The 22,843-nt window shown below is 59.7% G+C and overlaps 1 protein-coding gene across 1 annotated transcript; it reads left to right on the top strand.

Annotated features, from left to right (window-relative positions):
- The first annotated feature begins 6,282 nt into the window (after positions 1 to 6,282).
- On the top strand, positions 6,283 to 17,520 carry UPK3A (uroplakin 3A). Its single transcript, XM_079775678.1, has 6 exons — positions 6,283 to 6,415; positions 8,248 to 8,403; positions 9,670 to 9,949; positions 11,503 to 11,585; positions 14,062 to 14,194; positions 17,250 to 17,520. The coding sequence occupies exons 1-6, from the start codon at positions 6,364 to 6,366 to the stop codon at positions 17,407 to 17,409; spliced, it is 864 nt and encodes a 287-aa protein (XP_079631804.1). The 5' UTR covers positions 6,283 to 6,363; the 3' UTR covers positions 17,410 to 17,520.
- Positions 17,521 to 22,843: the final 5,323 nt, after the last annotated feature.

The following is a 22,843-nucleotide window of genomic DNA, read 5'->3' as shown; positions in this document are numbered from 1 at the left end:
CGCCACCTGGAGCGGCCGAGCCCGCTCTGTGCCCTCGGCGCCTCTTCCTATCCGGCGGTGGCTTCATTCGACGCGTGTTGTGAGTTATTGGACGAACATCTCTCCGTTCCCGCAAACACGGCGCCCTGCGGGCAGGCTGCGCTCTCTCCGGCTGTTGGAGGAGCTGGTTCCCAGCACACAGGCGGGCTCTTAGGGGAGAGGCCCACGGTGCTGCGGAGCCTGCGGACAGGGGGGGCTGAGCCAGGGTGGGCAAAGGGAGGACTCGCTTCAGAGCTGGGCTCCTGGCAGGTGTGCACGTGCAGGCCCTGGCGCCAAGGGCAGGGCCAGAAACCACCAGGTCAGAGCGGCCTCCCATCTGCGCTGTGAGGGGCACCGTCTGTGCAAGGAGGGGGGGTCCGGGGGATGGGGTGGGCAGGAACAGAAACGGGACAGGAACAGCGGCCTGTGCCGCCCCTGCGGGGCCTGCTGGTGGCTGCACCGTGTGGGGGTGGCTCGGGCTCACACGGGGCCCCTGCTTGCTGGCTAGAAAGAAGCGCCTGGGATGGACGGGGTTGCGGGGAGCAGCAGGAGTCCCAGGATCCAGCCACTACCCACCGCCTGGGGGTACCCCACCTGCCCCCTCCATTTCCAGCGCCCACGGCCCCCAGCCCCGCCCAGAGCCCTGAGGCCCAGACTTGGGGAGCGGAGCCCACACAGACTGGCAGCGGCCGAGGCAGGTTCCGGCAGGAGTCAGGAGTCGGGAAGTCACGTAGCTCAGAACCCCGTTTTCTCCTCTGGAAAGTGGGGTGGGGCCCCGTGGCTCCCAGGCTGCTGTGGGGTGAAGGGGAGGGTGGAGGGAGGACGTGGGGGCTGACCCACCCAGGTGGGCAGGGTGAGGGCCCAGGTGGTGGAGGGAGAGCCGTTCTGAGCATTTCGGGGCTGGGCAGGAGCGGCCCCGTGCCTGCAGCCTCCCGATCACACAGATACGGGACGTTAATGTCTAATCCGGCTTCATTCCAGAGATGGGCAAACCAGTTTGCCACATTCCACCAGGAAGCCTCACCTTCCCCCAAGGCAAGGGGGCGGCCCCCTGACCCCCCTCTGCCCTTTGGCCTTGACACGGGGCTCCAGGAGCTGCTCCAGGCCCCTGTGGGTCGGTGCCCAGCCCTGGGACCGGACAGCGGGCAGCACCGGGGACTCTTGTTAAATCCACGTTGTCAGTGGGCCCCCCGACCTCCTGCCACCGCTCGGCTGTCCCGGGGTGAGAGCTGCCTCCGCTCCACAAACTCACAGAGGCCCCAGGACGCCACCCAGAGGGGGAAGCTCGCTGGGGTCTGACCGCCGCTCCGAGCTGCTGCGCGGCTTGGCCCGGCCGCAACCCCCTCTGGGCTGCAGAGCCTCGACTGTAAGAGGAGAAACAGAAGGTCTAAGGCCGCGGCAGCTCAGTGGTTGAGCATAGACCTATGAACCAGGAGGTCACAGTTCGACTCCCAGCTGGGGCACATGCCCTGGTTGCAGGCTCCACCCCGATCATGCAGGAGGCAGCCGGTCAATGACTCTCATCACTGATGTTTCTCTCTCTTTCTCGCCCTCTCCCTTCCTCTCTGAAATCATAAGAAATAGTTTTAATGAAAGAAGCTAAGGCGTTGTAAAGGGGCAGGGACTGGCCCAGAGAGAAGCAGCCCCTGGGGGAGCAGCAGCTGCGAGGGGGCGGGCAGCCAGCTGCAGCTGGGAGAGGGGGCTGTGAGGCCTCTCAGAGCTGGAGGGGGTGCGTGAGCCCCCAGGGCCGGGAGCCTGGGCTTGTTTTGTTTTGTCTTGTTTTCAAGTGACTGCATCTCAAGGGGCAGAAACGCTTGGCTTCTGAGACCTCTCTGATGTGGCAAACGCTGAAAGCAAGGGTGAATGCCCATATTCACCAGCTGCCATACCCCCAACTGCCCTGACTTCTAAGGAAGAGACTCGTGGAAGTTGGCTCAGGCCTCTCTGACCCTCGGAGAAACATTTCTGGGTCAAGAATTTCCAGCCCATAAATCCCCAGGCGTCACATTCCCAGGAGGCCGGCCAGCCGGGGCTGGGGTTTGCTTAGCCTTTCACACGGAAGAGCTTCCTGCTTCGCGGCCTCCAGGCCTCTGGGCCAGGGTTCAGGAGCCGGTCCGATGGACTGAGACAGACAAACAGACCTAAGTCACGCAGCTCAGGGCCCTAGAATCAACTTGATCCAAGAGGGGGAAACACTCTTTTTGGCAAAAGTCTTTTGGAATGTCCACGCAGGTGGGCAAGCCACCGTGGGGAACTCTTTCCACGCGCCTCCCTCCCTGCAGCCCGCATGGGGTCTCCCACAGGAGCCTGCCCCCCCACCCCCGATTCCTTTCTCCTGCGTGTTCCTCACACCGTCAGCATATGTGCAGGGGGGCCTTGCTTATAAACCCAAGACCTTTTTTTTGGCAGAACGTTTTTGGGCCTTAGCAGGTTATTATTTTAACGCTCCCCACCCCAGTGTTCTCCCCATATTTGGGTAAAGCACGGGATGGAGGCCTTTCGCTTGTTTTTCTCGTAGCTCTGCCGAGTCTTGGATAAAGGATTGCTCCCGCTCACGGGGCTTCGGGCTGAGCCGGCGAGATCAGCTCTTTGGCCTCCGATAAACTCGGGTTCACACACTATCGCAGGACGAGAAATGTCAGTCCGTAAACATTTTTGGAGGAACACCCCACCGTTTGCTCATGAGTTTCTTATCTTGGGGCCTTTACTGTTCCCTGGAGATAGGATCTCATCTCCACGCCTGGCACGTCAGTGCTGAGAGCCCGCCCCGTTTCACAGAGGGGAAACTGAGGCCCAGAGAGAGGAGCAGTGGGTTTCTGGCTGAGCTCAGAATCTCTTGCTCCCAACATTTTAAAAATTAAATGTTTTTATTGATTTCAGAGGGGAGGGGGGGAGAGGGAGAGCGAGATAGAAACATCAACGATGAGAGAGAATCATTGATCGGCAGCCTCCTGCACGCCCTCTACTGGGGATCGAGCCTACAACTCAGGCCTGTGCTCCGAACCGGGAATGGAACCGTGACTTCCTGGTTTACAGGTTGAGTTCACCCTCCAAGCCATACCAGCCAGGTCAACATTTTTACTTTAAAATTTTTCGAAGCTATAGAAACATTTGCAGAAGAGCACAATGAATGCCCATATTCACCAGCTGCTAACATCACGCTACATTCGCTCTGTCGCCTGCTCCCTCTCCCTCACTCCATACGTGAGCGTGTGCGTGCTGCTTTCGGATCTGCGGCACTTCACCCAGCAGGCTCCGGCGCGTGCCTCTTTCGTAACCACAGCACCAGGGTCACACTTGGGAGATGTAACATGGAATCAATATTGGCATCCAATGCACATTCCGTAATCCGGATTTCTCTCATCGCCTTCCTAGCTGGACTAGTGTTTGTGACAGGTGAGCTGTTTTATCTGAGGATCAGGCGAGGGCCGCGGGGTGCAGCTGGTTCTGTCTCCGAGTCCCCTTCGGTCCAGTGTTTGCCTTTGTCGTTCGTGACACTGACATTTCCCACGCTCCCAGGAGCTGGCTGGCGGGAAGTCTGCTTCGCGTTGATTCGATTCGGATTGCACTGCTAGGACAAGGACAGCGCTTCTCAGAGCCAGGACCCCAGGAAGGTGGGGTCTCTAAAGGGACTGCAAGATGACCTAGTCCAGATATTGCCAGCCTTTCCACCAACCTTACTTTTTATTGTTTGCTTCGTAATGTTAACATAAAAAGCATTCAGACCTGTAAAGAATTTTTGTGAGTTTATTTGAGCCAAACTGTCGACAAATGCCCGGACGCAGAACCTCAATGAATTGAGATAATGCTCTGGAGAATGGTGGTTTACATCTATATTTGTACATTGAAATCAAAGGAAGGGACGTAGATGGGTTACATGAAATCCATTGGTGATAGACTAGAGAGGCAGGAGAAAGCAAAGGGGTGGGGTGGGGGGGGGATCCCCTGGGATTGGATAAAGAGTAAAATGATAGACACATACATAGGTGGGTGCAGGAACAATCCTACCTAATAATAGACAAATATGCAGCCCGTCGTGCATCCCTTTACTGGTGACGTTAGGCTCATTTCATCACACTGGTGCCCCCAGATTCCCGCTTAGCTTGTTCCCTACAATTCTCTCATCCTGTGGCTTCACAGCCGCCTGCGCCAGCACCGCTGACCCAGCCCATGATCCTGCCAGCTCTCCTTCCCTTCCCGGCTCTTCTTGACCTTTCCCGAGCCAGGCCTGGGGCCACCCCTCTCCGAGGGGCCCTGGTGCCTTTCCCTGGGGAATGGGATTTCGGATCCAAGAGTGCTCAGTGCGCTCATTGCATCCAGGCCTCCCAGTAGACAGAGTTGGGATGTATTGTTCTTTTTCTTAGCAACACTTCTAACTAAGAACACCTAGCCCCGCCGGTGTGGCTCAGTTGGCTGAGCTTCATCCCATACACCAAAGAGGTCACCTGTGTGATTCCTGGTCGGGGCACATGTCCGGTTGCAGACTCAATCCCCAGGAGAGAGCCTGGAGCAGGCAGCCGATGGATGTTTCTCTCTTTCTCTCCCTCTCTCTCTAAAAATCAATAAAAACATAGTTAAATAACAAACAAACGAAAAAAGGACACCATAGAGTCCTTCTTCTTCCTCCATTCCAATCTCCGTCATCCACAGTGAGTGAGACCTGGGTCCCCAGTTTCCTCCGAGCGGCTCCGCCTCCCCTGGGTCTGACAGTCCCCCTGGTCCAGAGCATCTCCGCCGCGGCCGTGCAGGCAGACACGCTCGGTCAGTCCTCTCGGGCAGTCTCTTCTCTTGTGTTCCTGCGCATGGCTGTCATCACCGCGGCGCACGGACTCACCGGTCTCTGTGGGGTTCGGTTAACCAAACAGGAAAGGGCCTTTCACAGAGGGGCGCAGCATTTATGGAGATCGCTCGGGAGAGCTATTCGGGGTCATCGATTCAGGCAGAACCCACCTCCTCTCTTATGGGGAGGCAGGCGATGGGCATGTTCGCGACAGGGAAGGGGAGCCGTGCAGCCCCGGGGGGAGGCGCTCCCGCCGGTGCAGACAGCACAGCACAGCGCCGCGAGTTCTAACCACTGTTCCGGTCAGCCCGGTAGCCGCCGGCCGGTGCTGGGTCATCACTGCCGCCCTGTTATGACTTTGCAGAGGGTTCTTCGGGAGGCACGGTGGCTTGGGCCCCGTCCAAAGGTCATGCTGCCCTGTTTCCACATTCCGGGGTGTGAGGTCTGACACACGCGGGCCGTCCTCTGGGATGGCCGCCCTCTGGGACGGCCGCTGGCTCCGTTGGCAAGGGGCCTACTGGTATCCCTGTCTGCGGTTCCGGTGCCAGCTCCCCCATCCTGTAGGTCTGCTTTCAGTGCTTAGACGTAAGATGGCATCTTGAAGGTGCGCTCGGACAGGGCCACGGGTCCTGATGCTGGAAGGAGCCGCTAGTCCAGGCCGAGGCTCCGGCACTATTTTCCGGTGCTCCCCCAGAAAGCGGGCCTAAGTCCCGTTCCGTGGCGTCTGAAGCGCCCTGCGTTCCACCAGCGGGGCCTTTGCGGGGAGTCCAGTGCGGCCTTGGCCTTGTGGTGAGCTGAAAGGGTCCCGCCACAGATCTCCGGACCGCGCACAGACCCAGGACTTCAAGACTTCCATGACAGCACTTTAAAAAAAAAAGTTTTTAAAGAGAGAGAGGAAGGGAGAGAGGAACATCGATTTGATGTCCCACTTATTTTTGCATTCACTGGTTGAGTCTTGTATGTGCCCTGATGGGGGATCGAACCTGCACCTTGGCCTACGGGGATGGGGATGGGGATGATGCTCTAACCATTGAGTGCCCAACCAGGGCCCATGGCAGCGCTTTCACTGGTTAACCTGGTTCATCTTCACAAGAGCCAGTGAGGATCTGACACTTAGTAGGGTCTTTATGAACAGTTGGGGGAATTAGCGTCCCCATTTTACAGGATGGAAACTGAGGCTCAGAGAGGGGTGGCTTCCCCCCCCCCTCCCCTCCTCAGGTATCAGGTGAGAGACACGGTGAAAGCACTGCCCCGGCCTCTGCACTCAGTAGGCACTTTGGTAACAGCTCCCGCACAGACTGAGGCCTGAGGCCTTGCCCAGGGCACCTGGCGGCCCTGGAGCCCGGGGCGGGGCGTATGTAAATAGTCCTCCAGGCGGCCGCGGATTGGCCGGAGCAGGCGGGGGCGGGGCGTATGTAAATAGTCCGCCAGGCGGCCGCGGATTGGCCGGAGCAGGCGGGGGCGGGGCGCGCCGAGAGCTCAGGGCCGGCAGGTGTGCGGCGGGGAGAGGCGCGGAGTTCGTCCGCTGGACCGGCCGCCCGCTCCGTCGAGGCTCGTCCCGGGCGATGCCTGCGCTCTGGGCCTTGCTGGCCCTCGGCTGCCTGCGGTTGTGCCTGGGTAAGCGGTTGATGGCAGGAGGGGCCCGGGCCCCAGGAGGGCGGGCAGCTGTGCCCCGGGGCGTGTCCTGCGCCGGGACCCTCCGGAGGAGTTCGGAGAGGAGCCGGGACTGGACGGGGCGGCGGGGAGGGGAAGTGCATTGATTCACCGGGAACGGCGCGGCTCGGGGGCCCAGGACTCATCACAGCCAGCACCGATGTACCAGCTTCCTCTGGGGGCGCTCCCAGGGCCCGGGGGGCGGAGCCCTGTGGTGGGAGCCGCAGAAGGCAGACAGAGTGGGGCTGTGGGGGAGCAGAGAAGGCACTGGACTAGACTCGGGGGGCGGCCTGGATGGGGGATGGAGGGATGCTCCGGGTGAGGGAGCAGCCCGGGCGGCTCAGGAGGAGGGAGGTGGCATGGGCTACCTGGGAACCGCTCCATAGTCCGTGCGAGGGGCGGGAGCTCGGGGGCTGGAACTCGGGGGCTGGAACTCGGGGTGAAGGGTGTGCCTAGAGGTGAGGCTGGAGACCCGGTGAAGCAAGGCCAGACCGTCCGGACCTCGCTGCCCCTCCGGAGGCGGGACTGCACTGGAGGGCAGTGGGGCGGGGCAGGACCTGGCAGCAGAGGACAGGGTCGGATGGGCACACCGGGGCAGAGGATGGGGAGGGTTTGTTACCAGGGCTCAGGTGAAAGGGGGGGCTCCATGACTGGGCTGCCGGGGGCAGGGTGCTTAGGAGGGGCAGTGGGGTGAACGTCTGCGGAGGGAGGGAGGGGGCACCGGTTCAGCTGGCCCATCGGTGCCTGGCCTGGGTGGGGGCAGGGGTGCTGCCCATGTCTGAGGCAGGTGCCTGGGACGGCCCGGGGAGGGTGAAGCCAGTGCCTGGCACACGGCAGGTGCTCGGTCACTGCATGGGGTGTGTGTGTGTGTGTGTGTGTTAGGAGGACGCAGAGGGTGTGTGTGTGTGTGTGTGTGTGTGTGTGTGTGTGTTAGGAGGACGCAGAGGGTGTGTGTGTGTGTGTGTGTTAGGAGGACGCAGAGGATGTGTGTGTGTGTGTGTGTGTGTGTGTTAGGAGGACGCAGAGGGGTGTGTGTGTGTGTGTGTGTGTGTGTGTTAGGAGGACGCAGAGGGTGTGTGTGTGTGTGTGTGTGTGTGTGTGTGTTAGGAGGACGCAGAGGGGTGTGTGTGTGTGTGTGTGTGTGTTAGGAGGACGCAGAGGGTGTGTGTGTGTGTGTGTGTGTGTGTTAGGAGGACGCAGAGGGGTGTGTGTGTGTGTGTGTTAGGAGGACGCAGAGGGGTGTGTGTGTGTGTGTGTGTGTTAGGAGGACGCAGAGTGTGTGTGTGTGTGTGTGTTAGGAGGACGCAGAGTGTGTGTGTGTGTGTGTGTGTGTGTGTGTTAGGAGGACGCAGAGGGGTGTGTGTGTGTGTGTTAGGAGGACGCAGAGGGTGTGTGTGTGTGTGTGTGTGTTCGGAGGACGCAGAGGGGTGTGTGTGTGTGTGTGTGTGTGTGTGTCAGGAGGACGCAGAGGGGTGTGTGTGTGTGTGTGTGTGTGTGTGTGTTAGGAGGACGCAGAGGGGTGTGTGTGTGTGTGTGTGTGTGTGTTAGGAGGACGCAGAGGGGTGTGTGTGTGTGTGTGTGTGTGAGGAGGACGCAGAGGGGTGTGTGTGTGTGTGTGTGTGTTAGGAGGACGCAGAGGGGTGTGTGTGTGTGTGTGTGTGTCAGGAGGACGCAGAGGGGTGTGTGTGTGTGTGTGTGTGTTAGGAGGACGCAGAGGGTGTGTGTGTGTGTTAGGAGGACGCAGAGGGGTGTGGGCAGTTCTGCGGGGTCAGGTCCTGTCCGCACTGCTTCCCCAGGTGTGACCCTCCAGCCCCAGCTGGCCAGTGTGACCTTTGCCACCAACAACCCCACCCTGAGCACCGTGGCCCTGGAGAAACCGCTCTGCATGTTCGACAGCACAGAGGCCCTCAACGGCACCTATGAAATCTACCTCTACGTCCTGCTCGACTCGGGTGAGGGCCCTCTCCCCTCCGGCCACGCTGAACGGGTCTGACCTGTCCGCGGGGGTAGGGGGGGGGCGCAGGTGGAGGGGTGCTCCCTCCCTGTGAGGAAACCACCCCCGCACCTCACCAGCCTGCACTGTGTCTGCCGGAGCCGGCGCGGGGCTGGGCCCTGAGGGACACCCTGGGTGGGGGAGTTCTCACAGCACCGGCCACGAGCACCCACCTCGTGCAGGTGCCGGCACCCCGTAGAGCTGATATTTACGGCCGCCCGCAAGGCACTAAGCTCCCTTGAGCAGCAGGGTTTGAGCTGCACGGTCCGCTTAGATGCAGATCTTTCTCAGTAAATACCGTAACTTTGTTTTTTCTTATGACAGCTGCTCTCTCTTCCTTTATTCTAAGAACACAGTCTAGAATCCATACACACACACACAAGAAGTGGTAACTGACGGTGATGTTATTGATGAGGCTTCCCTCCACAGGAGGCTATTGGTTACGTTTCGGGAGTCAAACGTTGTATGCAGATTCCCCCCCCCCCCCCGTGCGCCACACCCCACATTGTTCCGGCGGGGGGGGGGGGGGGTCGCCGGGATTACGTTGCCCATCACAGAGCACAGAGGGAAGGCTCAGAGGGGCAGAGAGACTCACCGGGGCCGGAGCGGGACGGCGAGCCCAGGCTCTGGTCCTCACGCCCAGCTCTCCCCGAGGCGGCTCCAGATCGGTGTTTCCCGGGGAACCTGCTGGCTCCGGTCCAGCCTCCCCGGTCACAGAGGACCCCAGGGTCCGCCTCTTACATGTCTAGCAGCCCGCCCCTGACCGCCCCTCACTCAGGTCATCCACGCACTTCCCAGCGAACACTGATTGGCCGCCTGCCGGGGCCGAGCTGGGGGCTTTCTCTCCCGGTTCCCAGGCCTCTATCACCAGCTGGTCAAGAAGAGACTGGGGGCCCGTCAGGTCTGGCTGCCCCCCTGAACCTGTGACCCTCCCTCTCCCTTTCACACAAGGTGGAACCCAGGGCTCCCGGCAAGGAAGGGACAGTGTCTGTCGGGGTGGGAGGCTCACAGGCCTGTGACAGGATGGGGTGCCTGAGCTGCACCCAGGGCCGGCACCTCCATTGCACAGGGAGCCCTGGGGGGGAGGGGACTGAGCCTGTGGGTGCCGGCGACCCAGGGCCCAGCACAGCGCTGGCCCAGAGGGTGCTGGGGGCGTTTGATGAATGACTGAGTGAGTGACTGAGCTGGGGTGGCTGGGGCCTCACTCCCGGCACCGCCCCCACAGCCAGCACCAGAAACGCCTCCGTGCAGGACGCCGCCAACGCCCCGCTCAGCGCCACGTTCCAGCAGACGGCAGGAGGGAGGACGGGCCCCTACAAGGCCGCCGCCTTTGAGCTGACCCCCTGCAGCGACCTGCCCAGCTTGGACGCCGTGGGGGAGGTGGCCCGGGCCTCGGAGATCCTGCATGCATACCTGGTCAGGGTGGGCGACAATGGGACCTGCCTGTGGGACCCGAACTTCCAGGGCCTCTGCAACCCGCCCCTGTCGCCAGCCACGGGATACAGGTGGGTGCGGGCACCTGCGCGCGCCGGCCGTTGTGCCCCGGCCCCGCCTGACTCGGGCAGACCCCGAGCTGGTGAAGTGTGAGAGGCCACGTGTCTGAAGAGCCTACTATGTGCCAAGACCGTCTCGGGTCCCGTAAGGGGCTTCCGGGGTGCGCGGCTGTGCACAGGGCCCCGTGCTCAGAAGGCCCCCACTTGGCTTGAAATTCTAATTTTGTAACAAGGGTCCTGAATTCTCATTTTGCACAAGTTGTGCACCTGGTCCCGGCCCATCACCCAGGTGGCACTCCCCCACGCAACCCCCTTCTCTTGGCAGGGAAGGAAATTGTGGTCCAGAGCGGGAGGGAGCCCCCTGGTGGAAAGCTGGGGCCCAGCATGACCCGGCGGCCTGGCTGACGCTTCTCCAGCTCCCAGCCCACCCTCTGCTTTTCCTGCCCCCCTCCAGAGCACCTGGGTGTGGCCACCCGCCACAGTGGGTCCCTCAGCCATGCCCACAGATGGGGGCTCAGCCCTGACCCATGGCCAGGGGGCTTACTAGTACCTGGTGCCAAAGCCCCTCTTGTTACCATGGAGATGCCTAGGTTGGGGTCTCTCCACACCTTCCAGGCTGCACTTGGGGACCAGGCCATCACTCACCTGCCATCCTCTCCCCTCCCTTCCTCTGCCCGCCTCAGCCCTCCCTCCCTGCTGACCTGAACCCCTCCCTCCTCCTGGATGGCAAAGCTCACCACCTGGGGACAACCTGGGTCCCAGCCTCTTCTAACCCTAGAGGAGTGGGGATTAGAGGTTTTTTTTTTTTAATTACTTCATTGATTAAAGCATCACATATTTGTCATCAACCCCCTCCCCCCGTTCCCTTCCCAAACCCCCTCACACGCATGCCCCCCTCCCCCTGTTGTCCGTGATCACTGGTTAGGGGGATTAGAGATTTTAAGAGTCTTTTCTTTTCTTTTTTCCATGTTAAGCTAGAGGCTGTCAATTTCTTAGTGCTCAGAACATCCTCATTTTAAACTGACCTTCCGTCGGCTGCGGGCATTCTGTACTGTAGCTCCTGATCTTCCTTTATGATTCGAATGCTGGGTGGGGTTTTCTTCATGTACAATGTGGGCCTTATCCCAGAGCCGTGGACGTGGGAGTGGGTGCTATTATTCAAGTCCCATCTGTGGGACCAACGGCCAGGCGGGAGCAGTGGAGGCAAGAGTGCCGGGAGGAGGAATGGGTCCACACTCACCAGACACACTCCGCGCGTCGTGTACGCAACAGAGAAGCAGAGGGGCTCCTGGGGGGAGTCTGGGGGGGGGGGGGGCTGATGCTGAGGGCTGCCTGGAGGAGGTGGCACCCGAGCTCAGGAAAGGGTCCCAGCAGTGATATGCGGCGAAGGTGCTGATGCAAAGCCCAGCACTGCCCTGTTACCCAGAGCCCACCGTGGCCGCCTGGATGCCCTCTAGAAGTCCCCGCTCTGTCCCCCACTCCAGCCCCCCTAGTCCCTCCCACCTCCAGGTGGCCGGGCTCACAGGATGGATGGAAGTCATCCGAGCTCCCCCGTCTCCTTTCAGGTTCAAGTACGTCCTGGTCAATATGTCCTCGGGCTTGGTGCAGGACCAGACCCTGTGGTCCGACCCCATCCGAACCAACCGGAGTGAGTGGTGGGAGTGGGCAGGGCTGGGGGGGCGGGTGGGTGGATGGCGGTGTGTGGGGGGGTCCTCAGGGGGACCTGGGAAAGCAGACTTGGGCTGTCACTCTGAAAACACTCCCAGACACAGGCAGGCCATGGGGTTATGAGGAAAAGGCATTTTAAAAACGATGGAACCGTCCCCACACCCACCCTCCTTCCCCGAGGCCAGGTGCTGTGACAGGAAGGGGGAGGGGCGCTGGGCTTCCCCAGCCCGCACGGAGCACCGGCCTCCGCGGGGCGTGCCGGTCACCGCATCAGAGCCCACGCAGCCCCCTGGCTGCCTCCTCACAGCAACACGCGGCATCATCGTGTCCTTAGCGGCGGGGCCTGAACCCCCGAGGCGGCGGGAGCTCCGAGGCCCCGGATCTGCCCGTGGTCCCGCCCTGGCCCTCGGGAGCCGCCATCCCAGGGCTCAGCACAGAGCCGCGCTTTTGGAATGGTGTCTGCTGAACCCTGGGGGCAGCAAAAGAGATTGCAAGGGTAACTCTGATGACCCTGACTTTATTTTATTTATTTTAAAATACATTTTTTTTTATTGATTTCAGAGAGGAAAGGACAGGGGGAGAGAGAGAGAAACATGGATGATGAGAGAGAATCATGGATCGGCTGCCTCCTGCACGCCCCCTACGGGGGATTGAGCCTGCAACGCGGGCATGGGCCCTGACCGGGAATTTAACCAGCGACCTCTTGGTTCATGGACTGATGCTCAACCACTGAGCCACACCGGCCAGGCAATGACATGTGACCCTAACTTTACAACTCCCCTCCCACAACACCTTGGACCCAAGATAAGACCGCCTGGTCCCCGAGATGGGCCCAACCTGGAGCAAGACATTTTTCCTGTGGAGCCTCCTGCCACCCACGGAACCTTAGAGCCCATCAGCGGCTCTGACAGGCGGCCAGAGGCCCCACGGCTAGCGAGCGGCACAGACGGGCCTGTGACCAGGGTGGCTCCTTCCCTCTCGCTCCCTGCCGGCCCCTCCTGAGGCACGCCCATGCATTGGGGTCCCACCAGGACAACACTGCCCTGGCACCCCGCGTCCCGAGTGCAAGCCCAGCCTCTGAGCCTCTCGGCAGCGTGAGCCCTGCAGGACCTCAGCTTCCTCCTCTCTGATGCAGGAAGAAGAATCTGGGCTCGGCCCTGGCTGGTGTGGCTCAGTGGGTAGAGCATTGGCCTGTGGACTGAGGGTCCCAGGGTCAATTCCCCAGCAGGGCACATGCCCGGGTTACGGGCTGGATCCCCAGTAGGGGGCGTGCAGGAGGCAGCCGATCAATGATTCTCCCTCATCATTGATGTTTCTTTCTTTCTTTTTAAAATATTTTTATTTTTAATTTTTTGTTGTTAATCCTCACCCGAGGATATTTTTGCATTGATTTTTAGGGAGAGGGGGAGAGAGAGGGAAAGACAGAGAGAAACATCTCACATCGATTGGTTGCCTCCTGCACATGCCCAGACCAGGGCCTGGGCCGAAGAGGAGCCTGCAACCCAGGTACGTGCCCTTGACCGGAATCGAACCCGGGACCCTTTGGTCTGCAGGCCGGTGTTCTATCCACTGAGCCACACCGGCTGGGACTCATTGATGTTTCTATCTCTCTCTCCCTTCCTCTCTGAAATATATTTTTTTAAAAATCCGGGCTCTGCCTCCCCCGCAGGGTTCCCCTGGGAATCCAGACCAAAGCTCTGGGCCGGAGGGCAGTCTGTGTGTGGGGACAGCGGGCCCTTTGGGAGCAGACAGACCTGCGGGCTTGAGGCTGGGTCCGAGCGCCCTTGACCGGGAACTCGGCTCCGTGAGCGGCTGTGAGCGGACGGCAGAACGGGGTCTGTGGGGTCCACAGTGGGCCATGGCCGGGCACGGCCAGCTCACGGGAGGACCTGGACACTGATTGACACTGGCCCGAGCAGGCAGAGCGCTGGGCACCTGCTCCATCGCCCAGGCCCCCTGCTGAGCCTTTCACAGTTTGTAATCTGCATCCCACCCACCTCACCCGAAGGCGGCAGGCCTGTGTAGCGGAAAGTTATGCACAAAGACAGTTAAAAGAGGGAGAGCCCGGCCGGCGTGGTGCAGCGGTTGAGGGTCGACCTATGAACCGGGAGGTCACGGTTCGATTCCCGGTCAGGGCACAGGCCTGGGCTGCGGGCTCCATCCCCAGTAGGGGGCGTGCAGGAGGCAGCCAATCCATGATTCTCTCTCATCATGGATGCTTCTATCTCTCCCTCTCCCTTCTTCTCTGAAGTCAATAAAATATATTTTTTAAAAAAGGAGGAAGAGACCAGACACACTCAAGAGAAAGTTGGGAATTGGGATGTGGGGACAAGCACCTCAAGGCTGGGTGCCCCTCGTCCCTGGGACCTGCTGCCACCAGGGCTGGGAAGACGCTGTGCATCCTGGGAGGGCTGAGGATGCAGCGTCTGGGGAGTCACGGGCCCGTGTCCTGCTAGTCACCCCGTACTTGGCGATCGACACGTGGCCCGGACGGCGGAGCGGCGGCATGATCGTCATCACGTCCATCCTGGGCTCCCTGCCCTTCTTCCTGCTCCTGGGCTTTGCCGGCGCCATCGTCCTGAGCCTCGTGTGAGTACCCGCGGCCGGAGGCAGGACTCGGGGACACGCGGGCACGCTCCCCTGGGAGGGTCCTCTGAGGCAGGGGGAGCCCAGCAGGCCAGGGAGCCGCCTTCCACCCTGGGCGGGGTGGGGCCTGGGAGTGGGGGGCTGAGGCCTGGGGCTCCCAAGGCCAAGGTCAGCCTGGTAGGAGGGGTTTGCGGGCAGGTGCCAGGTCTGACACTTACAATTGCACAACCTTGGGCACGAGTCCTCTCTCCGGTGCCTGAGGATCCTCTTCCGGAGAACGCAGAAACTAATAGATGTTACCCTCCCTGGGGTCGTGAAGGTCACGTGGGAGGTGGTGAAGGTCATGCGAGATAACCCCTAGTCTTCAAGGAAGCACCCCAGGAGCTGAACAAGTAGTGGATTTTGCTGTCATTGTAATTCATCCAACTGCAGTAGAGGTGGGGAAACTGAGGCCTGAGGGAGAAGGGTGGCCCAAGGTCCCACAGCCAGTCAGCACAGAGGCGGGACCAGAGCCCCGTCTCCTGACTTCACTCCCAGCTCTGATGTGTGTCTGCTTGGGTCAGGCTCAGGCCTCCGGGGGACCTGGAGCAGCCATCAGGGCTGCCTGGTGGCAGACAGGTGTGCGCGCAGCCCTTGTTCCTGGGAGGACTGGATGGGGTGAAGCAGGGCAGGTGCAGGTGCTGCAGGAACCCGAGGCAGGCAGGGCAGACCCTGCCTGTGTTGTTGGAAGGAAGGGCACCTGGTGTCTGACCTCTGGGGTCAGACCAGTCCTGGGTTCAGCAACTTCTGTTCTTGGGCTCTGGCTAGGAACGAATTCAGAGCCAAGACCCAAACTGTAGGAGAACATCTATATATATAAAAGCCTAAGCTACCGAACAACCAAACGACCGGTTGCTATGACACACACTGACCACCAGGGGGCAGACACTCAATGCAGGAGCTGCCCCCTGGTGTTCAGTGCACTCCCTCAGCCAACCTCCTGCGGCCGGCCAACCTCCTGTGGTCCCTCCCCCCGGCCGGCTGCCCTCCCCTCCCCCGGCCCCCCCACCATTGGTCCTGATAACTGGCCAGGCCAAGGGACCCCACCCGTGCGTGAATTAGTGCACCGAGCCTCTCGTCTATAATAATAAAAGTATAATATGCTAATTAGACCGGACGTCCTTCGGGACGAAGCTGGGGCTGGGAGGAAAGCCCAGGTCCCGGGTGTCTGCTGGCAGCTGGAGGGAAGCCAGGGTCCCAGGTGCCAGAGGGAAGCCGGTGCTGGCAGTCGGGGAAAGGAAGGCCTACACTTGCACGTATTTCGTGCATTAGAACTCTAGTCTCTCTATATAAAAGCCTAATATGCACAGTGTCCCCTTGGGAGGTCGACCTTTGACTGGGAGACTGGGAGTTCCCTTGCTCGCTTGCTCTGATGTGTGCTGACCACCAGGGGGCGTTGCGGAACAATGGAAGGCCCCAGCTGGCAGCCAGCAGCTGGCAGCCGCTAGGGACCCTAACCGTGCACACATTTCATGCACTGGGCCCCAAGTTTAGAATAAAATCACAGAGGTAGAAAAAGTAATTCCTAGAAGAAATGGGCTTGTTAGTTACAGAGGTAAAGGAGGCGTCCTGGGAGCGGGGGATGGGGAAGGTCATGGTAACTCACCTGACTGGGGAGGGGCAGGGTGATGGAGGTGGGAGGGTGGGGAGGGGAAGGGAGAGCTCCCTGGGTCCTCGTCCTGAGGGTGTTAAGGGTGGACATTTAGGGGAGGCCCAGGGCAAGGTCAGCTTCCCAGGTGCCCTTTCAGGGTCTAGGTCCCCACTGATTGGTTGGCGGCACCAGGGCAGGGTCATTAGTCAGTGCAGCTGGTCCTGAGGCAGCCACGGTGTCCCTTGTCTGGTTTTGCTGCTTTTCTGGGCCGGGAGCTGAAACACAGCTGAGGCCCCGATGTTATCTCCAGGGAGGAAAGGTCAGGTGCTCTAAACCGTGTGACCCCTGATATGATTCAGGAGAAAAAGCCACCCTGGGGGTGAGGTCCCACCTTACACTTGTCACCTCTCTCATCAGGCCCGGGGTGGGTGGAAGTCACATGCAGGTGCTGCTCAGGGAGAGGAGCCCGGGGGCTGTGGCGATCCGGAGGGCGCCTGTCCGGTGGGAGAGGGACAGAGGTGGGACCAGTCCTTGGAGAAGGTGAAATAGAGGGCAGGCAGGAAAAGATGTGGGAGGGTCAGGGATGGGGATGGGGCTGTGAACGTGAAAATCAAGTTGCCTTCTGACATTTAAATTAATAAAAACACAGTCCTAGCGGGTATGGCTCAGTGCGTAGAGCGGGGGTTTGATTCCCGGTCAGGGCACATGCCCGGGTTGCAGGCTTGATCTCCAGTAAGGGGCGTGCAGGAGGCAGCTGACCAATGATTCTCTCTCATCATTGATGTTTCTTTTTCTCTCTCTAAAGTCAACAAATATATATTTTAAAAAATTAATGAAAACATAAATAATAGGTGAGGTGAGCCTGGGAGCAGTCAGGAGGTGGGATCCCCTCCCTCCCTTGGGGCAACGCCCTAACTGGCCCAAGGCCCTGTTACCTGACTTTAGCCCGATTCTTCCCTATGTCCCTGCTGTCAGCTCTGGCTCCAGCTGCACAGAGCTTGTCACCTCTGCCCCGGCCCCCCTGCCATTCCTATCACTGCCCCAAATGCCTTCCTATGCTCTCACTCCTCTCCTTCAGGGCCAGGTGAACTGCCGCCTCCTCCAGGAAGCCCCCTGTGGCTCCCTCCTGAATTGTCCCTTCTGTGTGGTCTGTCTCCCTGTACAATCTTAGTCTTTAGGGACGGGGCAATGGCCTCCAGGTCCAGCTCCAGGTAAACCCTGTAGGTGGTTCCCTTAGCTCCAAAAGGGTGACGCTTTCCTTACCCCGGGACCTGGCACACCGCGAGTGCCGGGGAAAGGCGGGTCGCTGAACGGACACGTGAGAAGGCCTCGTGAAAGCAATGCCTGAGTAGGAAGGCCCCTGAGCAGCTCGCGGGGTTCGGGCTTGCTCTGCGCCCCTAATCCCGCTCTCTCCATCCTCTCCGTCAGGGACATGGGCGGTTCTGACGGGGAAATCACACACGACTCCCAGATCACGCAGGAGGCCGTCCCCAAGTCCCTGGGGACCTCGGAGCCTTCGTATGCCGCCGTGAACCGGGGGCTGCAGCTGGACAGGGCCGAGGTCTACGCCGGCAAGCTCCCGGACTGAGCCGGCGGGGCCTGCGCCGCAGCCGCCGGTCACACCCTGGCCCACCCCGGCGAGGCAGGGCCCGTGGTCCAGCTGCAGGAGCAGTTTTGATAAAAACTTCCCAAGAACTTGAGTTCAATAAATATTTACAGAAAGAGCGAGCCGGTCAATGAGTGAATGCGCGTGTATCAAGTGCGTGGATTGTGTATCTCGAGGCCGGGGGCCTGATCTTCGCTCACAGCGAAGGTGGTGAGGGCTGAGTGGGCTGTGGGGACCCGGCCGCCCGCCCTCCCTGTGAGAGGAAAGCCCCGCTGTGATCGCCTCACGTGAGGATGAGGGGCCCTGAGCCGAGCTGTGCCGATTGCCTGCCGTTGGGGTTTGCCGACTGCGAGGTACTGGACACCGGGAACCGAAATGAGTCCTGGGTGCAGCCCTGCTGGCACCTCACCTGGTTCCCTCCGCAGTCACCTCTTTCTCTCCGGACTCAGTTTCCTCATCTGTGAAATGGGCTGATGTAAACGGTTAAGTTCAAGGCCATGCAAGCCTGGGCTCCTTCACGGCTTCCCGGTCCCAGAGGGAGGACAGGAGGGGCTGCTGGACACAGAGGAGGGCGCCACGGTCACTCAGGGGTGAGGAGGCTCTCCAGTCCCGGTCTCTGCTCAGATGATTCAGTTCTGTCCCTGAGCCAGGTACAGGCCGGCTCCCACCGTGGAGGAGAAGCGGTCTGTCGGAGCGGGTGGTTAGAGCAGGAGCGCAGCCCGCAGGCTGACGGGTGCTGGGCGGGGGAGGCGTGTGGGGTGCTCCGGGGCACACATGCACAAGAGGCGCCCCCAAGCTGCAAGGGCAGGCAGCAGAGGCCGTGAGAAGGAGCCTCGGGCTGGGAGGGGCCGGAGAAGCCCAGGCAGCTGTGGGTCAGTCCGGGTGGGGGAGCCACAGGAGCCCACGGGAGCGAGGCCCTGGGCCGGGAAGCAGGAGGAAGGAGTGGTGGGTGCTGCGCCCCAGACCACCCACTGCTCCTCAGACCGCCTGGGGGGCCAGGAGGCCGGCCTGGGGCCCCGACACCCCTCCCCAGAGCCCTGCCAGCTCTCCTGGAGACCCCGCAGCAGAGGGAGGGCGGCGCTTCCTCCAAGTCGGCCCTCGTCAAAAACTCGTGCAAGCTTGCACTCGTTTTGCATCATGCCTGTGTTCGCTTTATCCTGTAAGTGGAGGTGAGAGTCACAGGACGTACATGCCTGTGTTCGCTTTATCCCGTAAGTGGAGGTGAGAGTCACAGGACGTACATGCCTGTGTTCGCTTTATCCCGTAAGTGGAGGTGAGAGTCACAGGACGTACATGCCTGTGTTCGCTTTATCCCGTAAGTGGAGGTGAGAGTCACAGGACGTACATGCCTGTCTTCGCTTTATCCTGTAAGTGGAGGTGAGAGTCACAGGACGTACATGCCTGTGTTCGCTTTATCCTGTAAGTGGAGGTGAGAGTCACAGGACGTACATGCCTGTGTTCGCTTTATCCTGTAAGTGGAGGTGAGAGTCTCAGGACGTACATGCCTGTGTTCGCTTTATCCTGTGAGTGGAGGTGAGAGTCACAGGACGTACATGCCTGTCTTCGCTTTATCCTGTGAGTGGAGGTGAGAGTCACAGGACGTACATGCCTGTGTTCGCTTTATCCTGTAAGTGGAGGTGAGAGTCTCAGGACGTACATGCCTGTGTTCGCTTTATCCCGTAAGTGGAGGTGAGAGTCACAGGACGTACATGCCTGTCTTCGCTTTATCCCGTAAGTGGAGGTGAGAGTCACAGGACGTACATGCCTGTGTTCGCTTTATCCTGTAAGTGGAGGTGAGAGTCTCAGGACGTACAGTCACCCATTGGAAGGGAACAGCTCTGTGGCGTTGAGCACATTCTCAACGCTGCATGGCTGCCAGCGCTGTCTAGTTCCAACGTTTCCCCGCTACCAGGCAGTTCCTCCCCATCCGCGCCCCCCTCCCCCCGCCCCAGCATCATGGGAACCATGTATGTCAACTCTCAGTATCATTATTTTTTATCCTCATCTGAGGGTGTTTTCCTATTGGTTTTTAGAGAGTGGAAGGGATGGGGGAGAGAGAGAAACATCGATGTGAGAGAGACACTTGGATTGTCTGCCTCCCACATTCGCCCCGGGGCTGGGCATTGAAACCCACTTACATGCCCTGGATCAGGAATGGGACCTGAGACCCTTCGGTCAGGCCAATGCTCTAACCATTGAGCACACGGTCCAGGCTCAACCCTCATTATTGTTCCTCCTGGCATCACCTCCCCCTGCTCTCAGCTGTCATTGTCTAAAGCAGCATCTAGGCCAGTGGTTCCCAGTGAGGAGCCCATGCCACAGGGGGGCAGTTTGACTTTTAAGGGGGGCAGTTCGAGAATGAGTTATTCACAGTGAAGTTTGTGCATTTCTTATGGTTCTAGGGCCCTCATGTACAGCATATCCTCTCTAATAAAATGGTAATATGCAAATTAACCATCACTCCACTACATAAGCCACACCCACCATGCAAGCCATGCCCACCAGCCAATCAGGGCGAGTATGCAAATTAACCCCAATCCAAGATGGCTACAGCCACAGAGAGCAAGGTTTCCTAGGTAACAGAGGAAGCCAAGCTTTCCATAGCCATTGCAGGCCTAAGCCTCCACTCAAGCTACAAAGTTTCAATTATGGAAGGTAAACAAATTCAAACAAATGGCGGCAGAATGGAGCTTGAGAGAGCAGGCCAGGGTTGCCGGCGGCAACAGGGGAAGCAAAACTTTCCGCACACCCTGGCCGGGCTCACCCGCTTAAGGCTACAAAGTTTCAATTGTAGAAGGTGAATTAACTGCCACAGAGATGGCTGCCGGCTGGAGGGAACAGCAGGCTTGGCTCCGCTCCAGGCTACAAAGTTTCAATTGTAGAAGGAAAATAAATTCCAGATACCAGGGCCTCCCCTTGGGTTGCCAGGGGGCGTGGCCGGCCTGCAAACCACCACAGGCCCCTTGCTCAGGCCGCCCCACACCCCAAGGGAACCCCCACCCTTATCTGTGACACCCTTCAGGGCAAACCAGCTGGCCCCCACCCGTGCACCAGGCCTTTATCCTATCTAATAAAAGAGTAATATGCAGATTGATCATCACTGCAACACACAATATAGCTGCCCCCATGTGGTCAAAGATCCTGCCCCCATGTGGACACAAGATGGCCACTACAAGATGGCCAGCAGGAGAGGGCAGTTGGGAGGCACCCGGCCTGCAAGGGAGGGCAGTTGGAGGTGATCAACCCTGCAGGAGAGGGCAGTTAGGGGTGACCAGGCTGGCAGAGGAGGGAAGTTGGGGGCAAAGAGGCTGGCAGGGGAGCAGTTAAGCATCAACCAGGCTGGCAGCGGAGTGGTTAGGGGGTGATCAGGCTGGCAGGCAGAAGCGGTTAGGGGCAATCAGGAAGGCAGGCAGGCAGGCAAGCAGTTGGGAGCCAGCAGTCCAGGATTGTGAGAGGGATGTCCGACTGCCCGTTTAGGCCCGATCCCACACCCACTGGGATCGGGCCTAAACGGGCAGTCGGACATTCCTCCAGGAGTCCCAGATTGGAGAGGGTACAGGCTGGGCTGAGGGACAACCCCCCGCTGTGCACGAATTTCGTGCACCGGGCTTCTAGTAAATATATATTGTGACGTATTTATGCATTTCAGTTCTCCATTATATGTTTTGAAATCTTATTTGCTATTTTTTCACATCACTTCATACTATTATTTTTAACAATTTCTTAGTGATTTCTTCCTCAGGACTTCCACTGTCCTTTCGTTCTTTTATTTTTCTCTTTCACGGATGCCATGTTCTTTGGAAGCCTGTTTAGACCAAGTTAATGGCCTTTGGAAGCCTGTTTAGACCAAGCTAATGCCTTTCAGGCTTCCTCCCCGTGAGTAGGAGTCACTCTTTGAATAATGAGAATTCCATGTCACGACGGGGGGCGGGGGCATCAGGATGTTAGAGATGCTTGGGGGGGGGGGGGGCACGGCCAAAACAAGGTTGGAACCACTGGTCTAGACTGACTGGAGGGCAGGTTCAAGGTCGGATCCTCTTCTGTGATACCTCCCCTACCCCCCAACTCAGCACGTGCCATTAGAGGGCAGCACACCAGCCAGGCCTTCCCTCGCTCGCTCGCTCGCTCGCTCACAGGGTGGTTGAAGCCTGGGCCTGGCGAGCTCCCTCCAGGGTGCCATGCAGAGAAGGCAGAGCCAGGCCTGGCAATGGGGACCCAGAGGCAGGAAGAGCTCATGGGGAAGCTCCCTGGGTGACCCCTGACCCCGGCATCTGTTGGCTTCCTCAGTCCCAGAGCCTCGCTGCCACCGAGACTCAGTGTCCCCTAACCCACCCCCAGCAGCCCCTCCTGCAACCGCTGGCCCCTGTGGCTGTGGCTGCCACTCAGAGGGGCGCCGGGAGGGAGAGGCGGCACCGCCATCCGCCGGGGCAACTGGGCCCTGGGTGGCGGGGAGGAGGGGGGTTAAGCCTTCGACTTCCAAGCAGCGGTAACATCTTCGCAGGATGAGCCGAGCTGGTGGGCGGTGGGTGGGCGCTGGGCTGGCTGCGCAGGAACGGCTAATTATAAACGCCCAGAGGCCATTGCTGCAGCTCACGCCCAGGCGCTGAGGGCCGCCTCCTCCCCGCGGCTGAGGGCGGCCCTTCGGAGCTGGGCGCTGCCCCGCCACCCAGGTCCGCTTTCCTCCCCCCGCCCCCCCCCGCCCCGCCCTAAGGCAGCCGCAGCAGTTCATCCCCGCAGCCAGGCTGTGTGATGGGCAAGGAAGCCACCGCTCGCTCGGGGCTCCCTGACCTCATGTGGGCCGTGCCCAGTTTAGGGTTGTTCCAAACAGAGAGAGCCTCGTGAACAGTCCCATCCCCGTGTGGGCACTGCTTTCACTTCTCTTTAAAAAAAATAAATGTTTTTATTGATTTTTTAGAGAGGAAGGGAGAGGGATAGAGATAGAAACATGGATCAAAGAGAAGCATCATCCATCAGCTGCCTCCTGCACACCCGCTCCCGGGGATGGAGCCCACAGCCCGGGCCTGTGCCCTGATGGGGATTGGAACCCGTGACCTTGGTTCATGCGTCAACGCTCAACCACTGAGCCACACCAGCCAAGCTGCTTTCACTTCTCCTGGGTAAGCACCTAGGTGTGGAATGACTTGGACAACTCATTTTAATTTTACTTTGACAGAGAAACATCCAGGGGAGAGTGAAACACTGATCGGCTTCCTCCTACACGCCCCCCCCCCCCCCCCCCCCCCCCGCCAGGGATCAGCCCACAACCGAATTGAACTGGTGACCAGCCCCTTGGTGCACGGGACGATGCCCAGCCGAGCCAGGGTGGCTGACTCTTTTTTTAAAAAAAATATCCATTGGTTTTTAGAGAGAGTGGAAGAGAGAGGGAAAGACAGAGAGAAACACCGACGTGAGAGAA

Source organism: Cnephaeus nilssonii (genome assembly GCF_951640355.1).
Source record: "Cnephaeus nilssonii genome assembly, chromosome: 6".
In the NCBI taxonomy this organism is placed as follows: Eukaryota; Metazoa; Chordata; class Mammalia; order Chiroptera; family Vespertilionidae; genus Cnephaeus; species Cnephaeus nilssonii.
Note: the sequence above shows the minus strand (reverse complement) of the source record. Positions and strands in the feature narration are given on the sequence as shown.